The following is a 22,880-nucleotide window of genomic DNA, read 5'->3' as shown; positions in this document are numbered from 1 at the left end:
CAGTGTTTCATTTGGTAAAACCAACAAACCCTTCATCAACTTCCTTCAGAAAGAACTGGTTAGCCTCACCCTCTCTGCCATCCCAGAGGTTGTTACTAAGGTATGTAGGAGAAAAAAACCCAATTTGAACTAGGAATGTGTGAACTAGGAATCTGAAAAATCCCAATCACAGGCCTTGAGTCCATTATCCTTGGAACACAGCAGGCATTCTCTGTGGCCTCATACAATTTTCAGATTGCATCATCCTCTGACAGTAATCTGAGACCCCCAGGTTTACAAAATCCAGGCTGGCTTGAAACAACACACATTCCTAGTTCAAGTTGGGTTTTTTTCTCCTACATACCTTTGCTAATCAGCTACAGCCACTCTGTCTGCAACAATATTTTTTAAAAAGCTACTCTTTTCTGCTGATCTCTATATTTCTAAAGGAAGCACAATCTTTGAAAGCCTCCAGTGACAAAGACTAATTTAGTTCATACACAAAACAGGTATTTCATTCTGCTGAAGATTTGACCAACTGCAGGAACTGTTCTTGTATTCAGCTACCAGCAGGATCATGTATTTTGCTTCTTTCAGATTATTCCTCCCCAGCATCTTTTTCCCAGGTTAACTGTAGTTCCATAGTTCTTTCTTGGGACTGTATCCTGGCATCACAGTACTGGGGCACAGCTCCAAAGGACTCGACAGAGATCTGAAAGGATACCCTCTTCTCTAATAGAGTTGCCAACTTCCAACTCTTTTTCTTTTTTTAGGGTCAAGCTGAAAATTTATTATCAGAATGGGTCGTCTTTGAAGTGAGATAGTAATACCTAGGTCCACCAAGGCCAAGAGTAAGCGCTAAGAAAAGTGCTTTGTTTATAGGAGCAGAATTAGATTCTTCAGCATGCTGAGTTTTGCTACCACTGGACCATTTCTGTACGCTGCTAAGGTTTAGTGCATGTGGACTCTCATCCCACCGCCACAGGGGCAGGACTTGCTTTACATTACACGGTGTGGGGGAACAAGCCCTTCCTAGCACAGTTATTATTGCAGTTTATTATTGGTATTATACGCTACTATTACTGCACTACTACACTTCTGGTAACACCATGCTGTGGGTTTGTGAGCTCGGATTTAAGTGTTAGGATATTAAAGCTGAGTTACACTTACTGTATCTTACATAGCAGGCTCCAGGCGTGCAAGTACAGGACTGAGAGCAGAGTTCCCACCACCCAGGGATAGATGCATGAAATGCAAATGGTCGGTTAATGGTCACAGGGGAATGCCGTCCAAGGAGCCAGGTAGAACAAGATTCTGGATGCAAAAATGTAACAAAAAGTCCATCTGGAAAAACTCCTGTAGATAGTGACAATCCAAAGACAGTTAAAGAGCCCCCTACAAGAACAGCAAAGTAGTTGTAATAGGGAGAGAATGCTCCAGCATTAACCCCATGTAAGGATGCTACATCAGATCAACACTGTCTCTTCACTGCCACCAGGTTCCCTACCCCTTCAGTACAGGAAGAACACTGCTTTTTCAATTAAACTTTTGCTACTGTAGACTGCAATCACATAGTAAAAACATAACCCAGTGAGGTGTAAAGCATCGAGTAACAAATTTTTGGGAGCTTACAGTGCACATGTTTTCTGCTCTACCTTTCGTGTGTAACAAGGTCATGGATGCTGCAGCTAGGCAGAGTAAATTTAGATGCGAAGGGGTGAATGATGCAGGCATCTCCAGCACTGAAGTAGTGCAACTGGGCAGACCACACCTGGGCTATGAAGAAATCTGTGCCAGAAGGAAGGAGTGTGTTTGCGAGTCTCATCTGCATGAACAGAGACGCATCAATGCAGTATGAGCTTGCAGAACGTAGTAATTTGGTAAGGACTAAACCCATGGTGCCATGATTTAATCCCAGCTGGCAACTTAGCACCACACAGGCGCTTGTTCGCTCCCCCTCCCCAATGGGATGGGGGTAGAATTGGGAGGGTAAAAGTGTGGAAGAAACTTGTGGGTTGAGACAAAACCAGTGTAATAATTTAAAAAATAAAATTGTAAGAAGAGAAAATTATAACAAGGAGAGAAGAAAATAAAACCCAAGAAAGACAAGTGATGCAAATGAAAACAACTGCTCACCACCAACCAACTGATGCCCAGCCAGTCCCTGAGCAGTGACCTCTCCTGCCAACCTCCCCCCGACCCCCCAGCTTCATATGCCGAGCGTGACACCATGTGGTACGGGATATCCCTTTGGTCAGCTGGGGTCAGCTGTCCCGGCTGTGTCCCCTCCAGCTTCTCGTGCCCCCCAGCCTGCTCGCTGGTGGGGTGGGTGAGGAGCAGGAAAGCCCTTGGCCCTGCGTGAGCTGCTCAGCAGGGACCAAACGTTAGTGTATTATCAACACTGTTTCCAGCAAATACAAAGCATAGCCCTCCATACAAGCTACCCTGAAGAAATTCAACTCTATCCCTGCCAAAACCAGCACACACAGAAAATGAATTTCCCTTCACACTCAAATGCTGAAAGGCGGTGTGAAACATGAGGAAGAGCAAAGTATGATGCGCTTGGGTATGGCTGGCCATCAGCCAAGAGGCTGAGAAAAGGATCAAAGAGTTTGTGTAAGAAATACTGGGACTGAGGGGTGAAAACCAACACTGAACACTGATTAAACAGAATTGAAAAGTTCAAAGTTTGACTGGTACAGGGTGTGTCTGATGCAATAAAGACCATGACTTTGAGGAGGCAAATGTAGGAGAAGGAAGGGCTAAACACCTGTTTTAAGGAGCAACAGGCAAGTACAGAGAAGCTGAATCAAAGAGAAAGGATGAAGCTGGTGTGAGAAGAGAGACATGCCATTCAGGGACCATCACACACAATGCAAAAAACACAGAGTGGCCTGGGAAAAGCAGTTAAAAGGTGGAAAAAAGACCACTGCAACTCTCAGGCAGTCCTGATCCAGAGAATTGGGATAGAGACACGTGGGAAGAGCCAGAGCCATGTAAGTCTGGTAACTGCATAATAATAGTGCTAGAAAGGGCTTGTTCCCCCCCACTGCAAGCCCCGCTGCAGGATGAGCTCTGTAACTGAGGAAGCTGGACGGCACCTCCAGTTACCAACATCACGGTAAAGAAAACCAAGGCTGCAGATGCAGCCCAGCAGAGAAGAAAGCAAGTCAGTGTCAGAACAGACTTAATTCCACAGTAGATAAAAGCTGTGACAGGTGATGGATGCCCTAAAAAGGGCTTACACTGCGTATCTGGTTAAACTGGAGGGATGTCCTTGATTAACAGCACATGACTGTATGTATCTAGCTCAAGCAGCAGCCTCAGGGTGAGACTGGTACCTAGATCATCCACATTGGCTGAAGATCCCCTAGTCCAAGCGTCCTCAAACTGTTTAACCAGGGGTCCGGCGCGCGGGTGCAGTGCCAGGCAGCCATCTGCGGCTGCTGGGTTTCCCCCCCCAACCCCCAGCGGGGGGGTCTGTAAATACCGGGGGCCGGATTGAGGACCCTGGGGGGCTGTATCCAGCCCGCGGGCCGTAGTTTGAGGACCTCTGCCCTAGTCAGTGATGACTCAGACTGATGGACATGATGGATCATTAAGGGGTTTTACTCTGACACTGTACTGGCCCTGGCTAGGGCAGTTACCTTTCTTCATAGCAGCCTGTATGGTGCTGTGCTTTGGATCTGTGACTAAGTGTTGACAACACACCACCGTTATAGCTAAGCAGTGCTTGTACAGCATCAAGATCTATTTTTTCACACTCTGCCCCCACAATGAATAGACGGGTGAACAAGAAGTTGGGAGGGGACACAGCCAGGACAGCTGACCTGAACTGTCTGAAAGGATAACCCATGCCATATAACCTCATCCTCAGCAAATACCATGTTGACACCTCCAATATGCCGCAGTTATCAACGCGTCCACTAAATCCAATCTCTATCAATGGAGTTAGTTAACCTCCGCAGCAGTCTGACTTACTGCAAAGTCATCATCCCCATGATCTCCTTTGGGATCCTTAGTGTCGATCTCCTTTGGGATCCTTAGTGTTATGTAATATATTTTCATCACTGATATTATAACATTCTGGCATGATATAGGTAGTTGTTCAGTCAGTAAGTTCCTTGAAACTCACTGGTAAATACCATCGCATCATGGAGACTCACTGTGAACATTTTTTCCCCCTCTCTTTCTTGAACAACACAAATTGTAGTACTTGAGCTTGAGACAGATCAAGCTGTGTGCAAAGATTTGACACAGGATGCCCCTTAAGTTCCTCATGTAACTTCATCATTGTTGCCACGATTGCCCTAAGTGTTCCTTCTCTACTTGAGCATTATGAACCTCCTGGCAAGATGTCCCGCTTCTGGTGTTTGATGTTTCTTTCAGCTTTGGAAAATTATTCAACAAAATAGTAAGTTTTTTACTTTTCTGTTTGAACATAGTTTCAGGTTTTTGAAAGTTCTTCTTCTCCCTCTCCTCCTCCTTCTTCTTTCATATAACCTTGGTGTCTCACTCTCCTGAGTGGTACTAATCAGCTCAAAACCCATCGTTTTAAATATGAAGGTAGGAATGCATTTCACCTCTGTGCCATACTTGATTTATCAACATTAAATTTCATCTGGCATGTAACTGCTCGATCAGTCAGTCTTGTAAAGTTCTTCTGCAATTTTCCAGTCTGGTTGTGTCCTTGCTGCTTTGAATAACTTCATCCCATCAGCAAATCTTGCCACTTACTGCTTATTTACAGTACTTCTGGGCCATTTATGAAAGTTACACAGTGCAGACTAATGTGGAACTCTGGTGGGGATCTTCCTCAGCTGAAAGAACTGACCATTTATCCCAACCTCTCTCTCTTATCTTTCAACAATAATATATCTGTATGTTTGGTTTTGGTTTTTTTTTAAATATTATTGATAACATCTCCTTGCAAAGGTTTTTGGAAATTCAAGTAGAATGTATCAACCAGATCACCATAACTCAAGGAGTTTTCAAAGGCAGGACTCCCTTCTATGGGAGCAATGTTGACTAAGCAACTTGTATTTCTCCCAGCATCTACTAATCCTATCTTCTGTTATTTCTACTAATTTACCTGGAATAAACATCAGGCTTGGAGACCTACAGTTCCCCAGAAGTCCACTGCAATCCCTTTTACAGTCTGGCATCAAGTTTGTTACCACAAAGTCTTCAGATAGCAAGAAAAGTTTTGAGCAGGAGGCCACACACTACTGTAAGTGCTTTTGGTTTCTTCATTCATGGGCGTGATGAGAAGCCCAGGACCAGCCAACTGGTTATCTTTAGGGTTTACTCTGTTCATCTCCACCATAACCTCTTCTATGGTTGCCCTTGTTTCAGACAGGTCCTCTGTGGAGTGCTTGCTGATCCTAAAGGGGGTTCCTTGGAAGGGAATCTGCCTGGTTTCTTCCAGAGGAAATCCACCCTAATAAACTGGCACTACTCACTTAAGAACTTAAAGACTTTCCAGACTTTCTTCAACACCTCTCTTGAGCGCCGTGCGCGCCGTGCCAAGCACCCCGAAAACACACAGCACGAATTATCCACCGGGAAGAACCTACATGAATTTGCCTGACAAGAAAAGCCAAAGGCCTGGGCAGCCGTGCCACACGCCCCCCCCGCGCAGCGCCCCCCGCCCTGCCTGGGCCGCGCCGGGCCGCGCCGCGGGGAAGGAGCGCGGGAGCTGCACGGCGGCCCCCGCCCCGCCCCGCCCCGCCCCGCCCCGCCCCGCCCCGCCCCGCCGCGCCCCGCCCGCGCTATTGCCCGGTAGCGCCCGCTCGCAGCAGCGGTGCGACGACGTTGCGAGGGCGTTTGCTTCGTTATTTTTAATCTGTACGGTCCGACTGTCAGCGGCATCTCCATAATGCCCGGCGGCGGCGGCGGCGGCAGCAGCGGCGGCGGCGACGACGGCGGCGACAGCAGCAACAGGAGGAGGGCGCGGGGTCGCCGCGTGCCCCGTCCCCGCAACATGGCGGGCGCGGAGCCCTTCGCGGCGTTGCTGACCGCGCTGCGCGGCTGCTACGCCGAGGTCGCCTCGCTGGAGACCTTCGTCCGGCAGCTGCCGGACAGCGACGCCCGGGAGGTCGAGGTGCTGCGGGGCGACGACGCCCCCTGCTACCGGACCTTCGTGGGGCAGTGCGTGGTGTGCGTGCCGCGCGGGGCCCGCGCCATCCCCCGGCCCGTCACCTTCCAGCAGGTAGGAGCCGGGGCGCGCCTGGCGGCCTGCGCGCACCTGCCCGGGCCCGGGCCGCCCCGCCGAGGAGCGGCCGCCGCCGGGGTCCCGCGCGGGCCCCCCAGGGGCCGCGGGTGGCGGGGGCGGCAGGGCCGGCGGCCGGGTGGCAGCGCTTCCTGTCCTCCATGCGGGCGCGGGGGCGGCGGCCCTTCGCCCCTCGTGGCGGCTGCCGCGGCCGGGCCTCGCCGGCCCCCGCCGGGCCCTCGGCGGCCGGCCCTTGCCGGCGGGGAGCGGCGGGATCGCGCCCCCTCCTTCTGGGGCGCGGGGGAGCCGAGCGCTGCTGCGCCGGTGGGTTCGGCGGGAGGTCCCCCTGCCCCGGGCGCCATGCGTGCCCCCTGCGGTGGCGGCAAACCCGGCGTGGCCGGGGAGCGGCTGGAAATCAAAAATGCCCCTTTCCCGCTCTGGAGAGGGTAGGGGAGGGGGGAAAGCCGCTCGCAGGCCGTTGTTGAAGCAGGAGAAACCCTTCCGAGAGGAAGGATCGCTTTTCTGAGCCGCCGCGGCGTCAGCGAAGCTGTGATGTGGTAGGAAGCAAACTTTGCAAGCTTGTTGAGCGGGTTTTAGAACCGTGAGCCGAGGCGTTCGGTTGAACCGTGTATAAAAGGAAATGGAGGCCTCAAGAAACCTGTTGGTTCCCTGGAAGCTGGGGCCTGCCTGGTAACGCCTGTAGGACCACGTCGGTGCGGGCAGCGACCCGGAGGTGTTGGGCGCCCGGGGTGCTCCGGGAGCAGAGGGGAGCAGCGTGGGGTGTTCCTGGGCATAAGAACTGGGATCAAAAGGGCAGACGCTCAAAAGACTTCCTTAAAGTCGTAGGCCCGTGTAGCTGCACGTAAATGTCTTGCGGTGCACGTGAAAAGCTCTCTTTTTGGGTATGGAACTTGTGAATCATTAATATTGCTTTGAAAGCTGGTGTCTAGGACTGTGTTCCTTGCATGTCTGTTTAAAGTGTATGCTGTGGTTTATGGAAGAGTTGGTGATAAAAGTTAATTCTCTTCCTTTCTTTCTTTCTTCAGTTATCTAGTCAGAGTGAAGTCATCACAAGAATTGTTCAGAGACTGTGTGACAAAAGAAAGAAGAATGTCCTGGCATATGGATACTCCTTACTGGATGAAAATTGTTCTGAATTCCAAATAATTCCATCTTCAAGTATATACAGCTACCTACCCAATACTACAACAGAAACTATTCGTATCAGCGGCCTCTGGGAAACACTGCTGAGCAGGATAGGGGATGATGTGATGATGTATTTATTAGAACACTGCGCAATCTTTATGCTGGTTCCCCCTAGTAATTGTTACCAAGTTTGTGGGCAACCAGTTTATGAACTTATTTCGCATAATGTAGACACACCTACAGTATTTGTTAAACAAAGGTTTTCAAAGCATAAACGTAGTGGCTTGCTTGACTATATGCAAAAAAGGCTTATGTTTCATAGACAGTATCTGTCAAGGTTGCATTGGTGGAAATGCAGACAAAGACTTGACGCTAATGTCTCCAGCATGGGAAATAAAAAAAATAACAAGATACAAAGCTTCATGTCCAGTTACCAGTGTTCTGCAAAAACTGCAAGCAAACAGATCGGAGTGGTTACTGAAGGTCTGGAAAAACAGAGTAACTCCGGTTTACGTTTGTCAGCCACAACACCATCTTTAAAAAGGAAGCTTGATAGAGAACAACTTGAAATTTCAGCTAAGAGAGCAAAAGTACAGGAGAAAGTGAGAGACGGAAAGGCTTGTAATATCACTCCTGATGTAAACCAAGGTAGTTCCAAGAGATATGGAACTGGATATGTCACATCACATTCTGTAAGTCTCATTAAAAAAAAGCACATTTCTCAAAGAAGTAACAGTAATATGTCTGGTCCTTCTTTAGCTCGCACATCTTGTGATGGGAAGAACTTTGTGGCAGGTGAAAACTCTTTTCTGCGAGGAGTTCAGAGTAACAGACCTTTAAAGTCTAGCATTGAAATGCAAGCAGAATCCCATAGGAAAGGAGTAGAGATGCGTATTTGTGAGTCTCAGTTGGATTCTGCACAAGTCAAACCCATGGAGGGTGTTTCTTCAAAATGGGGAAGGCAGGAAAGTCCCCTAGCTCATTTGGCAAAGAAGTTACCAAATACGTTTTTGCGTTCTGCAGTAGACATTGACAGGAAGTTTCTTCTGTATTCTCGCAGAAGTTTCCAAGAACGTTTTCCTAGATCATTTTTATTGAATTGCTTGCGGGGCTGTAAGGCAGGTGGAAGACGGCTTATAGAAACTATATTCTTAAGCCAAAATGTCCTGGGGCAAAAGCACAACCAAAGCCTGCCGCATCACAACTGGAGAAAGAAGAGGTTGCCCAAACGCTACTGGCAAATGAGACATATATTTCAGAAACTGTTAAAGAACCATGGAAGGTGCCCTTACTTAGTTCTCTTGAAAAAAAATTGCCCTGTTCGGATATCTGAAACCAGTGTGAGAAAAACTGAGCTGACTTGTCAGGCAGCCTTGTCTGGGGAAGCAGAGGTTCAAGAGCAATCAAAACAGTTTGGGAAAGAGCCTACTAAGTGTGTGACAAGCAGCAGATCTGAATCTGGTCACGATGATGTGCCAGACAACTTAAGCGCTCCTCTTGCAAAATCTGTGCGTGAGGGGTCGCAGAGTGAGGAGCAAAACTCGGGAGAGGTGTGTGATTCAGCTCTTGGGAAGCTCCTCAGGCAGCACAGCAGCCACTGGCAGGTGTACATGTTTGTGAGGGAGTGCCTGGAGCGGGTTGTTCCCGAGGAGCTTTGGGGTTCAAACCATAACAAGTGCCGGTTCTTAAAAAATGTGAAAGTGTTCATTTCCATGGGGAAGTTTGTTAAGCTTTCATTGCAGCAGTTGATGTGGAAGATGAGAGTCAATGACTGCATGTGGCTTCGTCTAGTCAAAGGTACTTCTTAAATTAAGGAATTAAGTGGTGGGGGTGTCAGATGTGGGAAGGGGAGGGTGTTGAATCTGGATTGAGATTTGTTTCATTGGTAATAAGCATAGCTGAGAGCACAAACCTGGCAGTGTTTGTAATTGATAGTGGAAGAACACTTAAGCCTGCCCTCCTTCCAAAACTTAAGCTTGCATCACATTCATTTTTGTGTTTAATAGGATGACATTTTCATAAAAATTAATTCAGATGCTGGGCCTTTCAACAAAATTCTTTCCCTTCTACCCCTGCCCTTCAAATTGTAGTAACTCTGAAAATTTGTTAAAGTATGGCCAAAGCATGTAAGGAACAAATGCAGCCTGTTGGTTTCTGTAAGCCTTCAGAGAGAACTAAAAGACGAGTCGAGACACTTGTGGTGTCATCTGTTCCTCTGCTGTGGGAGTGAACCTTCATCATCCCACAGCGTGTCCTCCCAGCCCCAATCAACGCTGTGGGTACAGGACCCACGCTATATGGGGTTTGCCCACCATCTGTCACCTTTCTAGAGCTCTTCTCTAGGAACAGGACTAAGACACGCGTATTGAGCACTGCTTCAGGCTTGGCTTGGTGGTGCAGAGGTCACCTGACTGTGTGGTCTCTGGTGGAAAGAAACTGTTGTGAGGGCACCAACTGATTGCTCCAAATTCTATATGAATCCCTTCTGTTTAGTCTTCTTTCAGATGATAGGTAAATCTTGCTTCCTTGTAGAAGTCCTTCAGACCTAGGACTTACATCTTGGCTGAAGCTGTGGTTTTGACATTGATTGCTGTAGGATCTAGTGCATATTGTCATTTTTCTGTGCTTCCATTCTCCCATCTATACAATCTGGGTTGCACTTCCTTAACTGGTATGTTTGCAGTATGTATTCTTACCTGGTAATGTACTTGGATCCTACAGTAATGTCAGCTGAAAATGATATGCCTTTTTAAAAGGTGTGATAAGGTTCTGAACTTACTATGGGTTCTTTGTAGTGTAGGAGGAAAATAAAAGTCTGATGTTTGAGAACTGATGTAAAAAATAGGAGAGGTTACACTTGCATAAGAAACTTAATTTTAGCAAATATATTGATTCTTTATTCAGAAAATATGGCTCAAACCCCATGCTTTTCAAAATGGTGAGGACTTAAATATTTTAAAAGGTTTTTATTTTAAAATATGTTTGGTTCATAGTCATTTGGAATATCTTATCTTAAAAAAATGTAGTACCCTCTTATTCTGTGGAAAAGCAACACATGGGCTTGATGCTAATTTTCCTGAAACTACTCTTATGTGCTTGAAGTTTATAAACACACATTTAATTGCTTTGCTGCACTGTAGGTGTGGGGTTTTTTCTCCAAAAATAGTAGTGGTTTCTCATCAGTTCCCTGAATTGTAGCCATCACTTAGTCTGTTTGTCAAGGACTTAGAAAACAAATGACCTCCCTCCCAACAGTTAAGTAGCATCCTGATTTAATGTATTACAACTGCATATTGCAACTCTTCAGTTAGAGAATTTTATAACAGTCATTGTTCTTTTTTTCTTTGGTGTTACCTGGCTTCTGTTGAAGTGAACACTGTTTTACGGTAATCTTTTCTTAGGTCATGAAAATACATCTCTCTGCCCTGAAGTGCACAAAACCCAAACAGGGTAGAGAACTGGAAACTTACTTTAATTTTCTAACTTTCACTTTTAAGCCTCAGCTCTGCTGTGTCAAAATTAAACTGTTTTTAACACGTTTGTGCCATAATAATGATTTGTGCTATGCAGCTAAACTAATATTTCTGTATAATTTCTTTAAACAGTCCTGTTGTATTTTGCGAAATTCTACTCAGATTTCATTAGAAAAAGTATTATTGGAAGTTGGCAAATGTTCAGTATTGTAGCACAGGGTTTTATCCCCTACTCACCCATATTTAGACATCACTACAAATCTGTGTGGCCTTAGATTTAACAGTAGCTAGGAATGTTCTGGATTCATTATTTTTGTGCATTCTAAATATTATTAAGTGCTGATGGACTTAGGGTGATTTTTTTTTTTTATTATTTTGACTGAGGCAATAAGTTTTATGTAGGTTATCTGAAATAAGGCCGAACCCTGAAATTAATTTTTATGTAATTGAGAAACCTGAATATCATTCTGATCCCTAAGTCAGCCCAGTTTAATTCTGCTGCTTTTACAATATTCCTAAGTATTTTCATTCTTTTGCTTTTTTTTTTTTTTTTACTTAAAGTTTTATATTATAGTAGGCTTATTTCCATTTTATTTTTCCCTTCACGATAATCTTGCCATTGTGCATTAAAGATCTTGCACAGTCAACATGGAGGGGGAAGAAGATAAAGTTTTTGGGCTACTAATGGCATGTATTTGTATCCTGTATGTCAGCTTGTCACTCCAAATTAGTTTCTATGTTTGTATTACAGGCTTGAATTATTCACATTACTTAATGCTAGTGAATATTTGGAGTGGCATCTGTGCAATTGTTTGTATTTGGTTTTTTTCTTTCCATTAACCTCAAGCTAAGAAAAGTGTGTTATGTGTGGTTTTTTTTGTTTGTATGTTGTTTCTTTACTAATGCAAATAGTTGATACTTACTATAACTACCTTTGAATTGTTTATTGAAGGTGATCATTTTGTTGCTGCCTATGAACATTGTTTCCGTGAAGAAATTTTGGCTAAATTCCTATACTGGCTGATGAATACCTATGTTCTTGAGTTGCTCAGATCATTTTTCTATATCACCGAGACCATGTTCCAGAAAAACATGCTTTTCTACTACCGAAAGTTTATCTGGGCCAAGTTACAGAACATTGGAATTAGGTAATGTTAGAAAAATAATCAAATATTAATGAAATTTGTGGAAGTCTCATGTTTTGTAGTGTGAAGTTGTAATTCTGCTTTCACCTGTTAATGCCCATTTATCCTCCTTTAGCTTAATTTCCCAAAAGAAAATTCAGCCTGTGATTGTAGTATGCACAGCATGTAAATTCAGAAATATTTTATGTGAGAAAACTGATTCAAATTTGGAATTCTTTGGTAGGAGAAGAGAAACTTCTGCAATAATAAAATCCATTATGAAGAGGATCTTGTTTTGATAAGTCGTTGTTAAAAGATGTAAAAAATTGAGTAAAGTATATGACAGAATCCCAAAGTAACCTTGGGAAAGTTAATTTTACTAATACTGAATTTGCTTCAACTGTTTTAATTATTAAAAAAAACAAAAAAACCAACAAAAAACTAAAACCAAACCTCTGCTGAAATGCTGTAATACTCTATTCCTAAATTCAGACAGTAGCCTTCTGATTTTGTGTTATTTTGGAGGTTGAGGGTTTTAAAAGCTGTGGCTTCTTTTCTAGTGTGGCTGTGGAATTCTGCTACTTTTTGGTCTTAAAAATGCATGCATGTTTTAAGTTAGGGCCTTATTTAAGGTCAAATTTTAAGCAATTAAGTGAGAAAATAGGAAAGATCTGAAGGTGATTTCAATGAGCAGTATAGTGCACACAACTCCATAGTTCACATCTTTTGGGTTTTCATTTTAAATTGGTGTACAAAATGAACGTACTTGATGTCTTGTGTTTTCACGGCTGTTTTATATGGTAAACCTTTGGCTTTCACAGTGATCTGGTGGTCTACAATGTTACATGTGTTATTTTTCTCATTCCCCCCCACCATTCCCTGATGCTAGCTTTGCTATCTCCAGTGCACCTTTTCTGCAGATGTGTTAGCACTTAATGGGGCCTCAATCTTGTTTGCAGTTGTAGCGCACAATATGCAATTTAAACAGTAGTAGCCGAGTATAATTTCCAGTTCCACATGTTCTGTTTGTCTTCACACTAGCAGGTTAGTGTTGCAATTAGTGTTTGATGTAATTTTAACCTACTTTAAAGGCTACTTTTTGGCATAAAGTATCATGAAGTACTAACTTCTACATATTAGATACAATGCACTTCTACATATTAGATAAAATGCTGTTTTTAGTGGGGTATGTGATTAAAAGAAAACAAATGTTTCTGGTTTTAGCCCTTTTGTCTCTATTGCCAGTTTCTCAGAAAAACCCAATGTGTAAGGACAAGGTGTTCTGAACTCAAAAGACCCTAACTTGGGCTGATCTCATTTCTTCTGATTTCCTCTCCACCTTTTTCCCCGCTGTCCATGAGTCCCTTCTCACCTTTTGGCTTGGGAAGCCCCTGTGAACTACAGATCACTGGAAGCTGGGGAGGGATCCCAAGGACGTGATGTTGAGTGCTTGCCAAGGGCAAGTGTTTGCTGTTTGCTACAGGATATATAGCTGTGTGGATTTTTAGCCTGATCCCAGCAGCTGCACTTAAGCTTCACTCACAAGGCTAGGACTTCCACACTGCTTTTTTGAGTGTGCAGTGTAACGTGAAGGCTCCTACTAAATCAGTTTACTGCACTCGTACAGGTGGCAAGCTGCCTACTTCACATGCGGGGAGAGAGACCGGGGTTTAGAGATACTGGGAAATAGCTGTTTAGGGCTGCCTCAGCTGTTCTCAGGCTCTCCAGGCATCATCCTCTCTCAACCAGCCAGCGTTTTCAGGCACTATTGGTGAATCAGTGCCAGCGGCTGTTGAGCTGCTTCTGTCTTTCCTGGAGGAACAGTATCTGGTGGCCTCTGTTGTTGCCCTAATGGCTGTTCTGTGGTTGTCCTGGTTCTTCTCAGCTGGAGCTGCTTGTGGTGATTGCTCTGAGCTGGCTCACAGGAGGGTGTTCACAGCCAAGCATAGCCACTGGTGGTGCCTTTTCAGTTCTTCTGCATCCTCCTTTGGGAGAAAGAGAATGGATGTGACAGGCTGGACTGAGTTGACCTGGACTTTACTCATGAGCTTGCCTTTGCACTGTGTTGTCATTAGGGAGTAAATCCTCATCCTGAAGGACTGTCCACATGAGTAGGTCTTCCTGTGCAGAATCATGCTCTGGGGTACAGACCACGGTTCTGAGAGGGGACCGGAATCTGTGTGTTTGTCTTGCTGTATGGGTGGAGGTGAAAGTATGCTGGTCATTGCACACAGACAACTTCATTAATTTTTGAAGCTATACAAACTTATTAAAACAGTACTTACAAAGATAAATTCAGTATTTCATGGTATGGTTGCTTCCAGTTCCATGGCCTGCAGAATGCAGTTATGTTTTAAAAATAATGCACCCTGTGTTGTGATGACAGCACTGGTTTTCCTAAGGACTGTGCCCTCCCTGCCCTTGACAGGCAGAGTGGCTGCTGAGGGTTGAAAATGCTGCAGAAGTTCTGAATCCCCGCCGTCAGTTTATGGTGAGATGTCAGAAGACAGCAGGACCATCCACTCAGGTTCCTCAAAGTTCAGTGCTTAACAGTGTTGTGAGTGCGCAAAGGACAGCAGAATGGTTCAGTGGCCCCCAGATCAGTGCACATTCAAAATTGTTAGCGATGAAATAAACTATGAATGTTGCTGCAGGCAAAATGACATCCAATTCTACAGCTGCCAGAGGTAGTAATGATGAAGATTTGCCAGTGATTGGCCTTTGTCTTCACTTTCAAAGGAAGTAGTATTTTTTTTTTTTTACAGTGGTTGAGATATTTCTTTTTCCTCCAGTCTTAAATAGGAACTGTAAAGGGATGGTGATACAATAATTCAGTTTCTGTTGAACTGGAGTTCTGTGTTTTGTCTTGGTGATCTACCTAATACTATAGTACATGATGAAGTTTTATAGGTTCGGTAAAGATTTTAAGTCATAATAAATAATAGTGATCTGTGGCTGTGGAAGAGTGATCTCCTGGCCCTTCTGCTTTGCTTTGGGCAACATCTGTGCCAGGAATTTAATTTCAAAGTTTGAATACAAATCCTTAAAACATTCAGTAGTAGCTCAACTTGCTGGCCCTAAATGCCTCTATACCTTCTGTGCATTATCCACTCTGTCACTCGGACCCCGACAGCCCCAAGCGGCTGGATCATTAGCTTGTGTGTGAGTTGTGTTGGCATACAGGAGAGAAGTATCTGTGTGCCTCTCTTACCTGCGTGCTTGGCTTCCCATGTGTCTCCTAGAGAATGCTTACCAGGTTTCCACCATCCATCCACTGCCTTTTGTGATAGTGTGGCCTCCTTTTGCTAAACCAGCCTGTTGGTTTGTGTAGGATGTGAAAAATTTTGCATGCAAGTTTAGATTTGTGTCCGTTCTGTTGCGGGGATTTGAATCTTCGCTTCCCAGGGGAGTATTCTAATCACCAGGTTGTAAGTCTTTTTGGAATGGCACATTTTGTCCTTGGGAGCAATACAGGCAGCGCAGGAGCTTGATCCAGGTCTTTTGTGTTGCAGGGAGGGCACTTAATACATCTTAAGCAAGGGCTTTTTCTCTGTCCCTCTTTCCTGCCTCATGGCATGGGAAAGTATAGATCTGGGCTAAGTTATAATGAACTGTAAATCCTGAGGGGAGGTCTGAGGTGGAAACACGTTTCCTGGTAAGGTGAACTTACAGAGCTCAGAACCCATGACTTCGGAGCCTTCTGTTCTTCATTATTTTCTGCTGCTCACTTTAGCTGACACCTGCTCATCGGATCAGTTCTTTTGAATTGTGTTACTAGATATCGTAATGACCCTATGTTGCATATGTATCCTAGTGTCTCAGTTCACTATAACTTTTAGTAAGTGGTAGGTCCCCTAAATGCTGGCAGTAGAGCAGCCCACTACAGTGTGCAAGTCCTTCCCAGGGTCCTTCTTAACGTCGTTTACAGAAGGTTCTATTCAATTTTCAAGCTTCTGATACCATGAAAAATATCCAACTTCCTGTTGTCTGGCATAAAAAAATACGTCATAAAGTTCAAATGTACTTGGCTAACCTGTGCTTAAATTTTTGTTTGTGTTAGTTAAGATTTTTTTTTTGTTATCTTAATTTGCATCAAGCAGAAATGTATACTCTTATTGTATTACGTTGTTGTTAAGATACCATGAAATTATTCTGAAATTCAGATTTCTTGTTAGAATATATATTTGGTTTCAGTTATCATAAAGAGATTAAATGTTTTAATTTAGTGCCTTTCCTATTACTTACACTAAATGTATTTGTATTTTAGAAACCATTTTGCCAAAGTACGTCTACGTGCTTTATCTTCAGAGGAGATTGAAGCTGTCTGTCAAAAAAAATACATTCCTGTGGCATCAAAGCTCCGGTTCATTCCCAAAATGAATGGGTTAAGACCCATAGTAAAAGTGAGTGGTGTTATTGAATCACGAGCCTTGACCAAGGAAAGCAGAGAAAAAAAGGTTTTTATTTTCTTACTGTTTTATGTGGGTTTGATGTAGATGGCTAATAGAGTGAGTGAGGGGTTTTTGATGTTATATAAAACTAGTTTTAACATGGTAAACTGGAACACTCCTATCAGAATGACTGAGTGGATCTGCCTGTTGCAGCTTGCCTTCTCCCTTCCTAGTGCTTAGTTACTATTAGCTTCCAGTTCCAGAATCACATACTTCTGTTTTCAAGCCTGTCTTAAGGAAATGAGTCTTAACAGAATGGCACGGCCCGTCAGGTAGTCATGTTTTCTTTCTCTTCTTTTTCCGTGCCTTTCCCTCAGGCTTGCAGACTGTGTCTGGTTGTAGGTATTGGCCACCTATGGGAGCAGAAGGATGGAAATCTTAAAGATACTCAGTGTTCTGAACTAGCATGTTGTATTTGTTTGGCGCACCAGAGGGTGAGGGAGGATGAATCCAGCCTGTTGGGATTTACCTGAATAATGATTATGCATGTTGATCGGTTAGTTGGCTGTGGTGCCAGGTCAGCCCAGGGGGCTGAATGGTGATGAATTGGCTGTGTTACACAAGAAGGTCTAAGAAGGGCAAGGAAGCTGGATCAAGCACAGCAGGGGTTTAGGAAGGAAGCTGGGAATTGCTGCAATGTGGGAATAGAGACAGAACACACATTGCACAGGATAATCTAACAGGCCAGCTAACCACAAGAAGTGGTGGGAACTCAGTTTCACCATGTTTTAAGATTGTATTAATTGTTTTTCCTTAAAGCTGAGTCCCATTTAGTGCACAAGATTAAAGTGTTCCCCAAATGTATGAGAAATCAACAGCTTCTTAGCGCTTAGTGTTCAGTATGTGATCCCAGACCAGATTTACAGGATGTCAACTAAAAGATGTTCTGAGTGTTATTTCCTCGTTGTCTTTCTGTGACGATCAGACTGTCAGATATGAGAGTATGCACACAGTTAATTTGGAAATAGCTGCAGTACTTTAAAGGTGCTATTGTTCCTGTAACACATCTGGCATAAAGGATGAGACAAATATACTGAAGAAGATGAAGTTTCAAAGTTGACCATGGTAGCTGGTCAAGTGATTTGAGCTAACCTGGCTGCCTTGGCGCTGAGAGGGAACATCTGTATCTACTGAAAAGTGGGGGTGATAGACTCCTGTTGGAGAGTGCTGACAGATAACTGAAGATGCTAAAGTTGTCAGCTTTTAGACGGACCTCATCTGTCTAAACTAATCACAAAGTGTAGCTAATGATTTTCATAAATCCATGAAAGAGAAGGTGGTAGTAGTGTTAGCTCTCTTCTCGGATAGTAGACTGAGACAGAGAAAAGCGTCTAATGCAAAACAATTTATGACTTTAATGCTTCCAACCTAGTGGAAGCCAGCTTGGCTTGTGACTGCTCTCAGCTTTCCTCCTAGCATTTAAAAAGGAAAATGATCTTCCAGTTCTTTCTGTGTGACAATATTCCAGATTTTGGAATTTGGAAGCTGGTTTGGAATTGTAGGTGTAGTCTTAGCCAGCTTCTGTAGTCAACGCTGGCATGTAGCCAGATGAATTGCCAGAGATAATCTCCCAAATAGCCAGCAAGCCAGCTTCTGATTGTTAGGCAACTCTCAGACTTTGCTTCAAAATACATGATGGAATGAGTCCTGTTCTGTGAATTTATCCTCAAATCAGTGTATATTTTGGTTTGTTTCAAAAGTTTTACCTATTTGCTTTACATCCTTCTTCCTTTTTCATTTGAACCAATTTATTATATTTTTTAATTCCCGTTTTTAATAGCTCAAAGTACTGGGAGGTAGCAGGGTTCTAAAAGATCTCATTTGTCTGAAAGCTTAATGTCTTTTACTGCATTCTGCAGAGCTTCCAGCAGATCTTTAGGTTTTGCCAAAATGTTAGCAACTCTGGATTAGACCTGTTCTGGGTAATTAAGAGGCCTGAGGGAATTCCTTCTAACATGAAAATGATGAACTACTGTGACTACTGCAAATCCAGGTGTCTCAGGTCTAGTTCAAACTGGGTTTGAAACCAGTCTCAATTTTCTTTTATTAATTCACCTGATAACACCCATATGACCATCAGCTTTGTGAAGAGGTGAAGGTATGCTTTTTGTGAAAAAGCAACCATCCTGGGATTGCCTCATTAAGAAGGAATAAAAGATTTCTGATGATGATTACCTTAATCTTGCTGCTTCTTTTTACCTTTGAGCTACATCTCTACACTTTCAACTCTTTTACTTAGGAACTTGGCCTGTGACAGAAAATAGCCACTGCAATGATTCAGAAAACAGTCTCAATTTTCAGAAATCTTTGTTTTATAAACTGGTCAGAAGCATTTTACAAGATCAGCCGATAAATGAACATAATAGCTGATGTAAAACAGTGAAGTTTTGGAGGCTGTGGCAGTGGTACAAGAAAGATTTCTGATATGCTTTAGTTTTGCCAGCTTTTCACTGAAACCTGTAATTGGGGTTTTTTTCAGTGCAAAAACAAATGTTTTCAGATGAATTGGAACGCTTCCATAATTAGTTTCAGTGTATCCATATCAGAATGACAAAACTACCATTGAAAGTAAGAACCCTTTTATGTTTTGTGTATGTATTTTGGAGGATTTCTTTGAAGTTCTAAACTGATTCATAAGTATACGATGTGTGCAGTTTGTTTTCTTTAGTACTATGGCTTGCCCTTTCAGTATTCTTTTCTTGCCAGGTCTGTCAATATTTATTTTATTTTTTTTTTCCCTTAAGGTGTTTACAGAGCTAATCAACCTGCACGACTTTACTGCCACTCTGATGTACTTTACTGTTCCCATATCTTTGCTAACATACTGGCATAAAGTACTTCCAGAGGCTCAGCTGATAGTGCAGGTGGAGTTAGCCTAAGGTCTTGGGGCATGTGGGGTTTTTTTGTTGTTCTTGAGGTGATAATCTCCAGCAGACATAAAAAATTACTTTAAGAAGCTACTTTCTAATTGGTGGTGGTTGTATTTGCTGGAGTACATATATTTATCTCCTTAATTATTACACCTTGATTTCCAAGAGTAAAGTACAGAAAAAACTATATTTCCAACCAACCAACCAAAAAAACCCCAAAAAACTCTGAGGCTGTTTTGTCACTTCCAAGTGGTTACTGCAGCTGCATTCAGGCTTTTTGAAAACTGCGGTTGACCAAAATAATAAAATACGTAAATTTAGTCTCATATTTCATCTAAATGGGAAACCTGTGTATTGTACAGAATTTAATATGTTTCAGCATACTTTAACTTTATGTATTTAAACATCTTTGGTCTGTTTAGATGCATCACTACAACGCTCGACTAAAAAATCTGTTTAGTGTGTTAGATTATGAACGGACCATAAACACCAGTTTTATTGGTTCTTCAGTGTTCGGGAGGAATGATATCTACAGGACATGGAAAAAGTTTGTTACAAAGGTTCTCGAATCAGATGGTGAAATTCCTCATTTCTACTATGTAAAGGTATGTCTTTTTAATTACATACTCAAAACTAAATTGTCAAAGTCAGCTTGTGCAGATACTTTTATAGCTGTGATCTGACTCCATGATTATTTTTTTCAAAATAAACTTTTGTGCACCCCTAACACAGACTCTGGTTGGTTTTTTGGGATGGGGAGTTGCTTGGTTTTTTTGAGGGGGGATGTCCCTGCAGTTAGTGCTTCCTTTACTTGGATATTTTTTGTCCATCTTCCTGTCACGTAGTAGCTCTTGCTTCTGCACATGCACTGGATTTTTGCAGTTATATTTACTTAGGTATAAAAATCAGACAAAGATATAAACTCAGATGTGCTTTTTAAGGGCCATCTTCCAAAGGAAAAACAAGAAAAACTTGATTTGGATAAAGTCAGCATCTTTTTAAAAATAGGTGTCTTCTACCTAAGTATCATTAGTTTCTGTTGAAAATGAACACCAGAGCTCTCTTGTCTCCAGCAAGGTGGTTCTGCCACTTGAAAAACGTGAGCACTTGTCATATTCCACTATTTGAAGGAGTATTTTAACACACTTGTTTTTTCAGCTGTGTCTAGCTGGCAACATTTTGTGTTTGAGCTGAATTCGTAGGTTTGAATTGGGGTGATTTATACAGATGTATGTAAATTACATGGATTTATATGTATATATGAAATTATACATTATAGTGGGATTCTTCTCCCGTGCAATCTTAGGAGAACTATGTCCAATGACATGATTCTTTGGCTTGAATTACTTTTAATGATTGTCTCATCTTTCAAGCCAAAGAATCATGTCATTGACATAGTTCTAAGACTGTTGCTTCTTCAGGAGGTTTTCAATTTTAACTATGACAAGTGAAAGCAGAAGTAAGATTGCAATATAAGGTTTAGGAAAAGTACTTTCCAAAAGCCTAAGATGTCACTTCCATGATCATATGGAGAGGAAGGTTTCTTAAAATATGTAAACATAAAAATATCAGCAATAAACTTCAGTTAAACAATTGAAGGTTCAGTGTTAATTTGAGTTTGCATATGGTATCATCTTCCTTTAATAATAGGAATTGTGCTAAAACTGATGGTTTGGTTATCCTTTGTAAGGGAATACACACTGATGAGTGAGGAAAGATTTTGCCGATAAGCAATGAGTTTGTTTTGTCACAAATTTGGACAGAATGATGCAATAATTTCACTCCTATGTGATTTATCTTTCGGCCTTGTTTACATGCTACAACAGTACTTTTTTCATACTGCCACAGTGTTTACAGTGATACTGATGAATAACTAACAGAAGGTATTTGTTTTATTTCAGGCCGATGTGTCCAGGGCTTATGATAGCATTCCTCACAATAAACTTGTGGAAGTGGTTTCACGGATCTTAAACCCTGAAAAAAAAACTGTCTACTGTATACGGCGCTATGCCATGGTTATGGTTAAACAACGTGGAAAATCCAAGAAGTTCTATAGGAGACATGTATGACTTGCTAATTTCTTCTGTTTGCTGCTGTAGATATGTTTCAGTCCAAAGAATAGTTTATAGAATTTTTTAGTCACAATTTGAATTAGGCAATTGCTTCATAAACCTTTTTTAATAGTGGTGGATATTTTCCAGAGGTAGCAAAGCTTGCTTTTACACTTTCTACTCAATCTTAGTAAGAATAAAGATAAATATGTTGTAGAAATGGAGATATGTGAGGAAGATACTTCATTTTAGCAGTAGCAGAACTGTGGGGTTAAAATAATACAATAAGGCTGGCCCTCTGACCTTCACTGAATAAGAGTCTGGTAAAGAATTTTCTATTGCTTTTGTCACTTACTTCTTTACATTCAATATGCAGGTTTCTACTTTCAAGGATTTTATGCCAAACATGAAGCAGTTTGTGTCCCACCTTCAGGAGAATGCCTCATTGCAAAATGCAATAATAGTTGAACAGGTAAATATTGGGGGGTTTCTTTTGAACTGAAAAAGAAAACTACAGAAGAATTGGAGGAAGATTGGGATTTTCAATTGAATGCACATATAATGTGGTGACACCACCTCTCTTCTAGTTATCCAGCACCTTCTGTGGAAGGATTTCTGTCATCTCTTCTTTTCATGTTTATAACAGGCTCTGTGTTCAGTGGAAGGAGTGTACCAGGCAAGAAATCTGACAAAATGTCCTTCTAGACTTCTCCCAGATTTTCTTGTTGTTGTCTCAAACTTTCATTTTAACCAGTGTTTTCTTTTTCCTTTCCTAATTCCATTGTTTGCTACAACGGTTCTCAAGTGAGAAACTGTCTGTTAAAGAAGGACTTCAACATTTACTATCTCCAAAATGTACAGAAGTAAGAATGAGCAAAATGTATTCTAAGCTAGGTAGCTAAGGAAATAGGTGTGGCATCTTGAATGCACAGAATAGAAAAAATATTTTTTGGTTTTTTTTTATAAAAAAGCTTATTTTAATTATTACCTGCCAAGGCTGATAAAAATGAATTCTTCTTTATTTAGAGGAGTTAAAATGCAGCACAAAACAAGATCAACTCTTGTATTTTTTGTTTAAAGAGATTTCTTGCTTTCAGTGAATAAAAGTATGGCTGAAAATAATAGGTATTTTAAATCTGCTGCAGCTGATTTTGTTAAAAGAAGCAAGGGTTCTTCTGTTTTAATTTTTGTGCTGCAAAGAGCTGTACTAATTCCAAATGTATGTTCTCAAGACTTCTTTCTGTGCAAGGAGCATGACAGAGAAAGGCATAGAAGTAGGTGATATCCTCAACCACTTTCTAAATAAATCTTATTGCTTGGCGACATCGTGGTGTTCCATGATAACAACCTAAAAGATTCCCAAGCATCAGATGAACAGGCAAGTATATTCTTGCAGGCTACTTCCTCTGCAAAAATTTCTTTTTGCATAAACTTGCCAGTGGAAAATTTTGACATAGGGTAATGTATGTTTGTAACATAAGTAAAATGATCTTGTATATCTATGGACATAACAGTAGAACATACAGTATGGGGTGGTGCACAATGCCAGGATCCTACAAAGTGCAGAGACCTTAA

At 42.4% G+C, this 22,880-nt stretch overlaps 1 protein-coding gene across 2 annotated transcripts in view; it reads left to right on the top strand.

The window, feature by feature from the left end:
- Positions 1–5,746: 5,746 nt before the first annotated feature.
- TERT (telomerase reverse transcriptase) overlaps positions 5,747–22,880 on the top strand; it is a 33,763-nt gene continuing 16,629 nt past the window's right edge. Inside the window, exons 1-7 of one of the 2 annotated variants that reach the window (XM_040587508.1) lie at positions 5,747–6,190; positions 7,237–9,133; positions 11,762–11,957; positions 16,201–16,336; positions 19,677–19,859; positions 21,156–21,317; positions 21,682–21,777. In XM_040587508.1, the coding sequence (XP_040443442.1) occupies positions 5,858–6,190; positions 7,237–9,133; positions 11,762–11,957; positions 16,201–16,336; positions 19,677–19,859; positions 21,156–21,317; positions 21,682–21,777 (3,003 nt within the window). In that variant the 5' untranslated portion in view covers positions 5,747–5,857. Of the gene's footprint in view, positions 6,191–7,236; positions 9,134–11,761; positions 11,958–16,200; positions 16,391–19,676; positions 19,860–21,155; positions 21,318–21,681; positions 21,778–22,880 lie in introns of both variants that reach the window. The other variant, XM_040587507.1, reaches the window with a different exon arrangement.

This window comes from Falco naumanni, chromosome 3, assembly GCF_017639655.2.
Source record: "Falco naumanni isolate bFalNau1 chromosome 3, bFalNau1.pat, whole genome shotgun sequence".
Classification (NCBI taxonomy): Eukaryota; Metazoa; Chordata; class Aves; order Falconiformes; family Falconidae; genus Falco; species Falco naumanni.
Note: the sequence above shows the minus strand (reverse complement) of the source record. Positions and strands in the feature narration are given on the sequence as shown.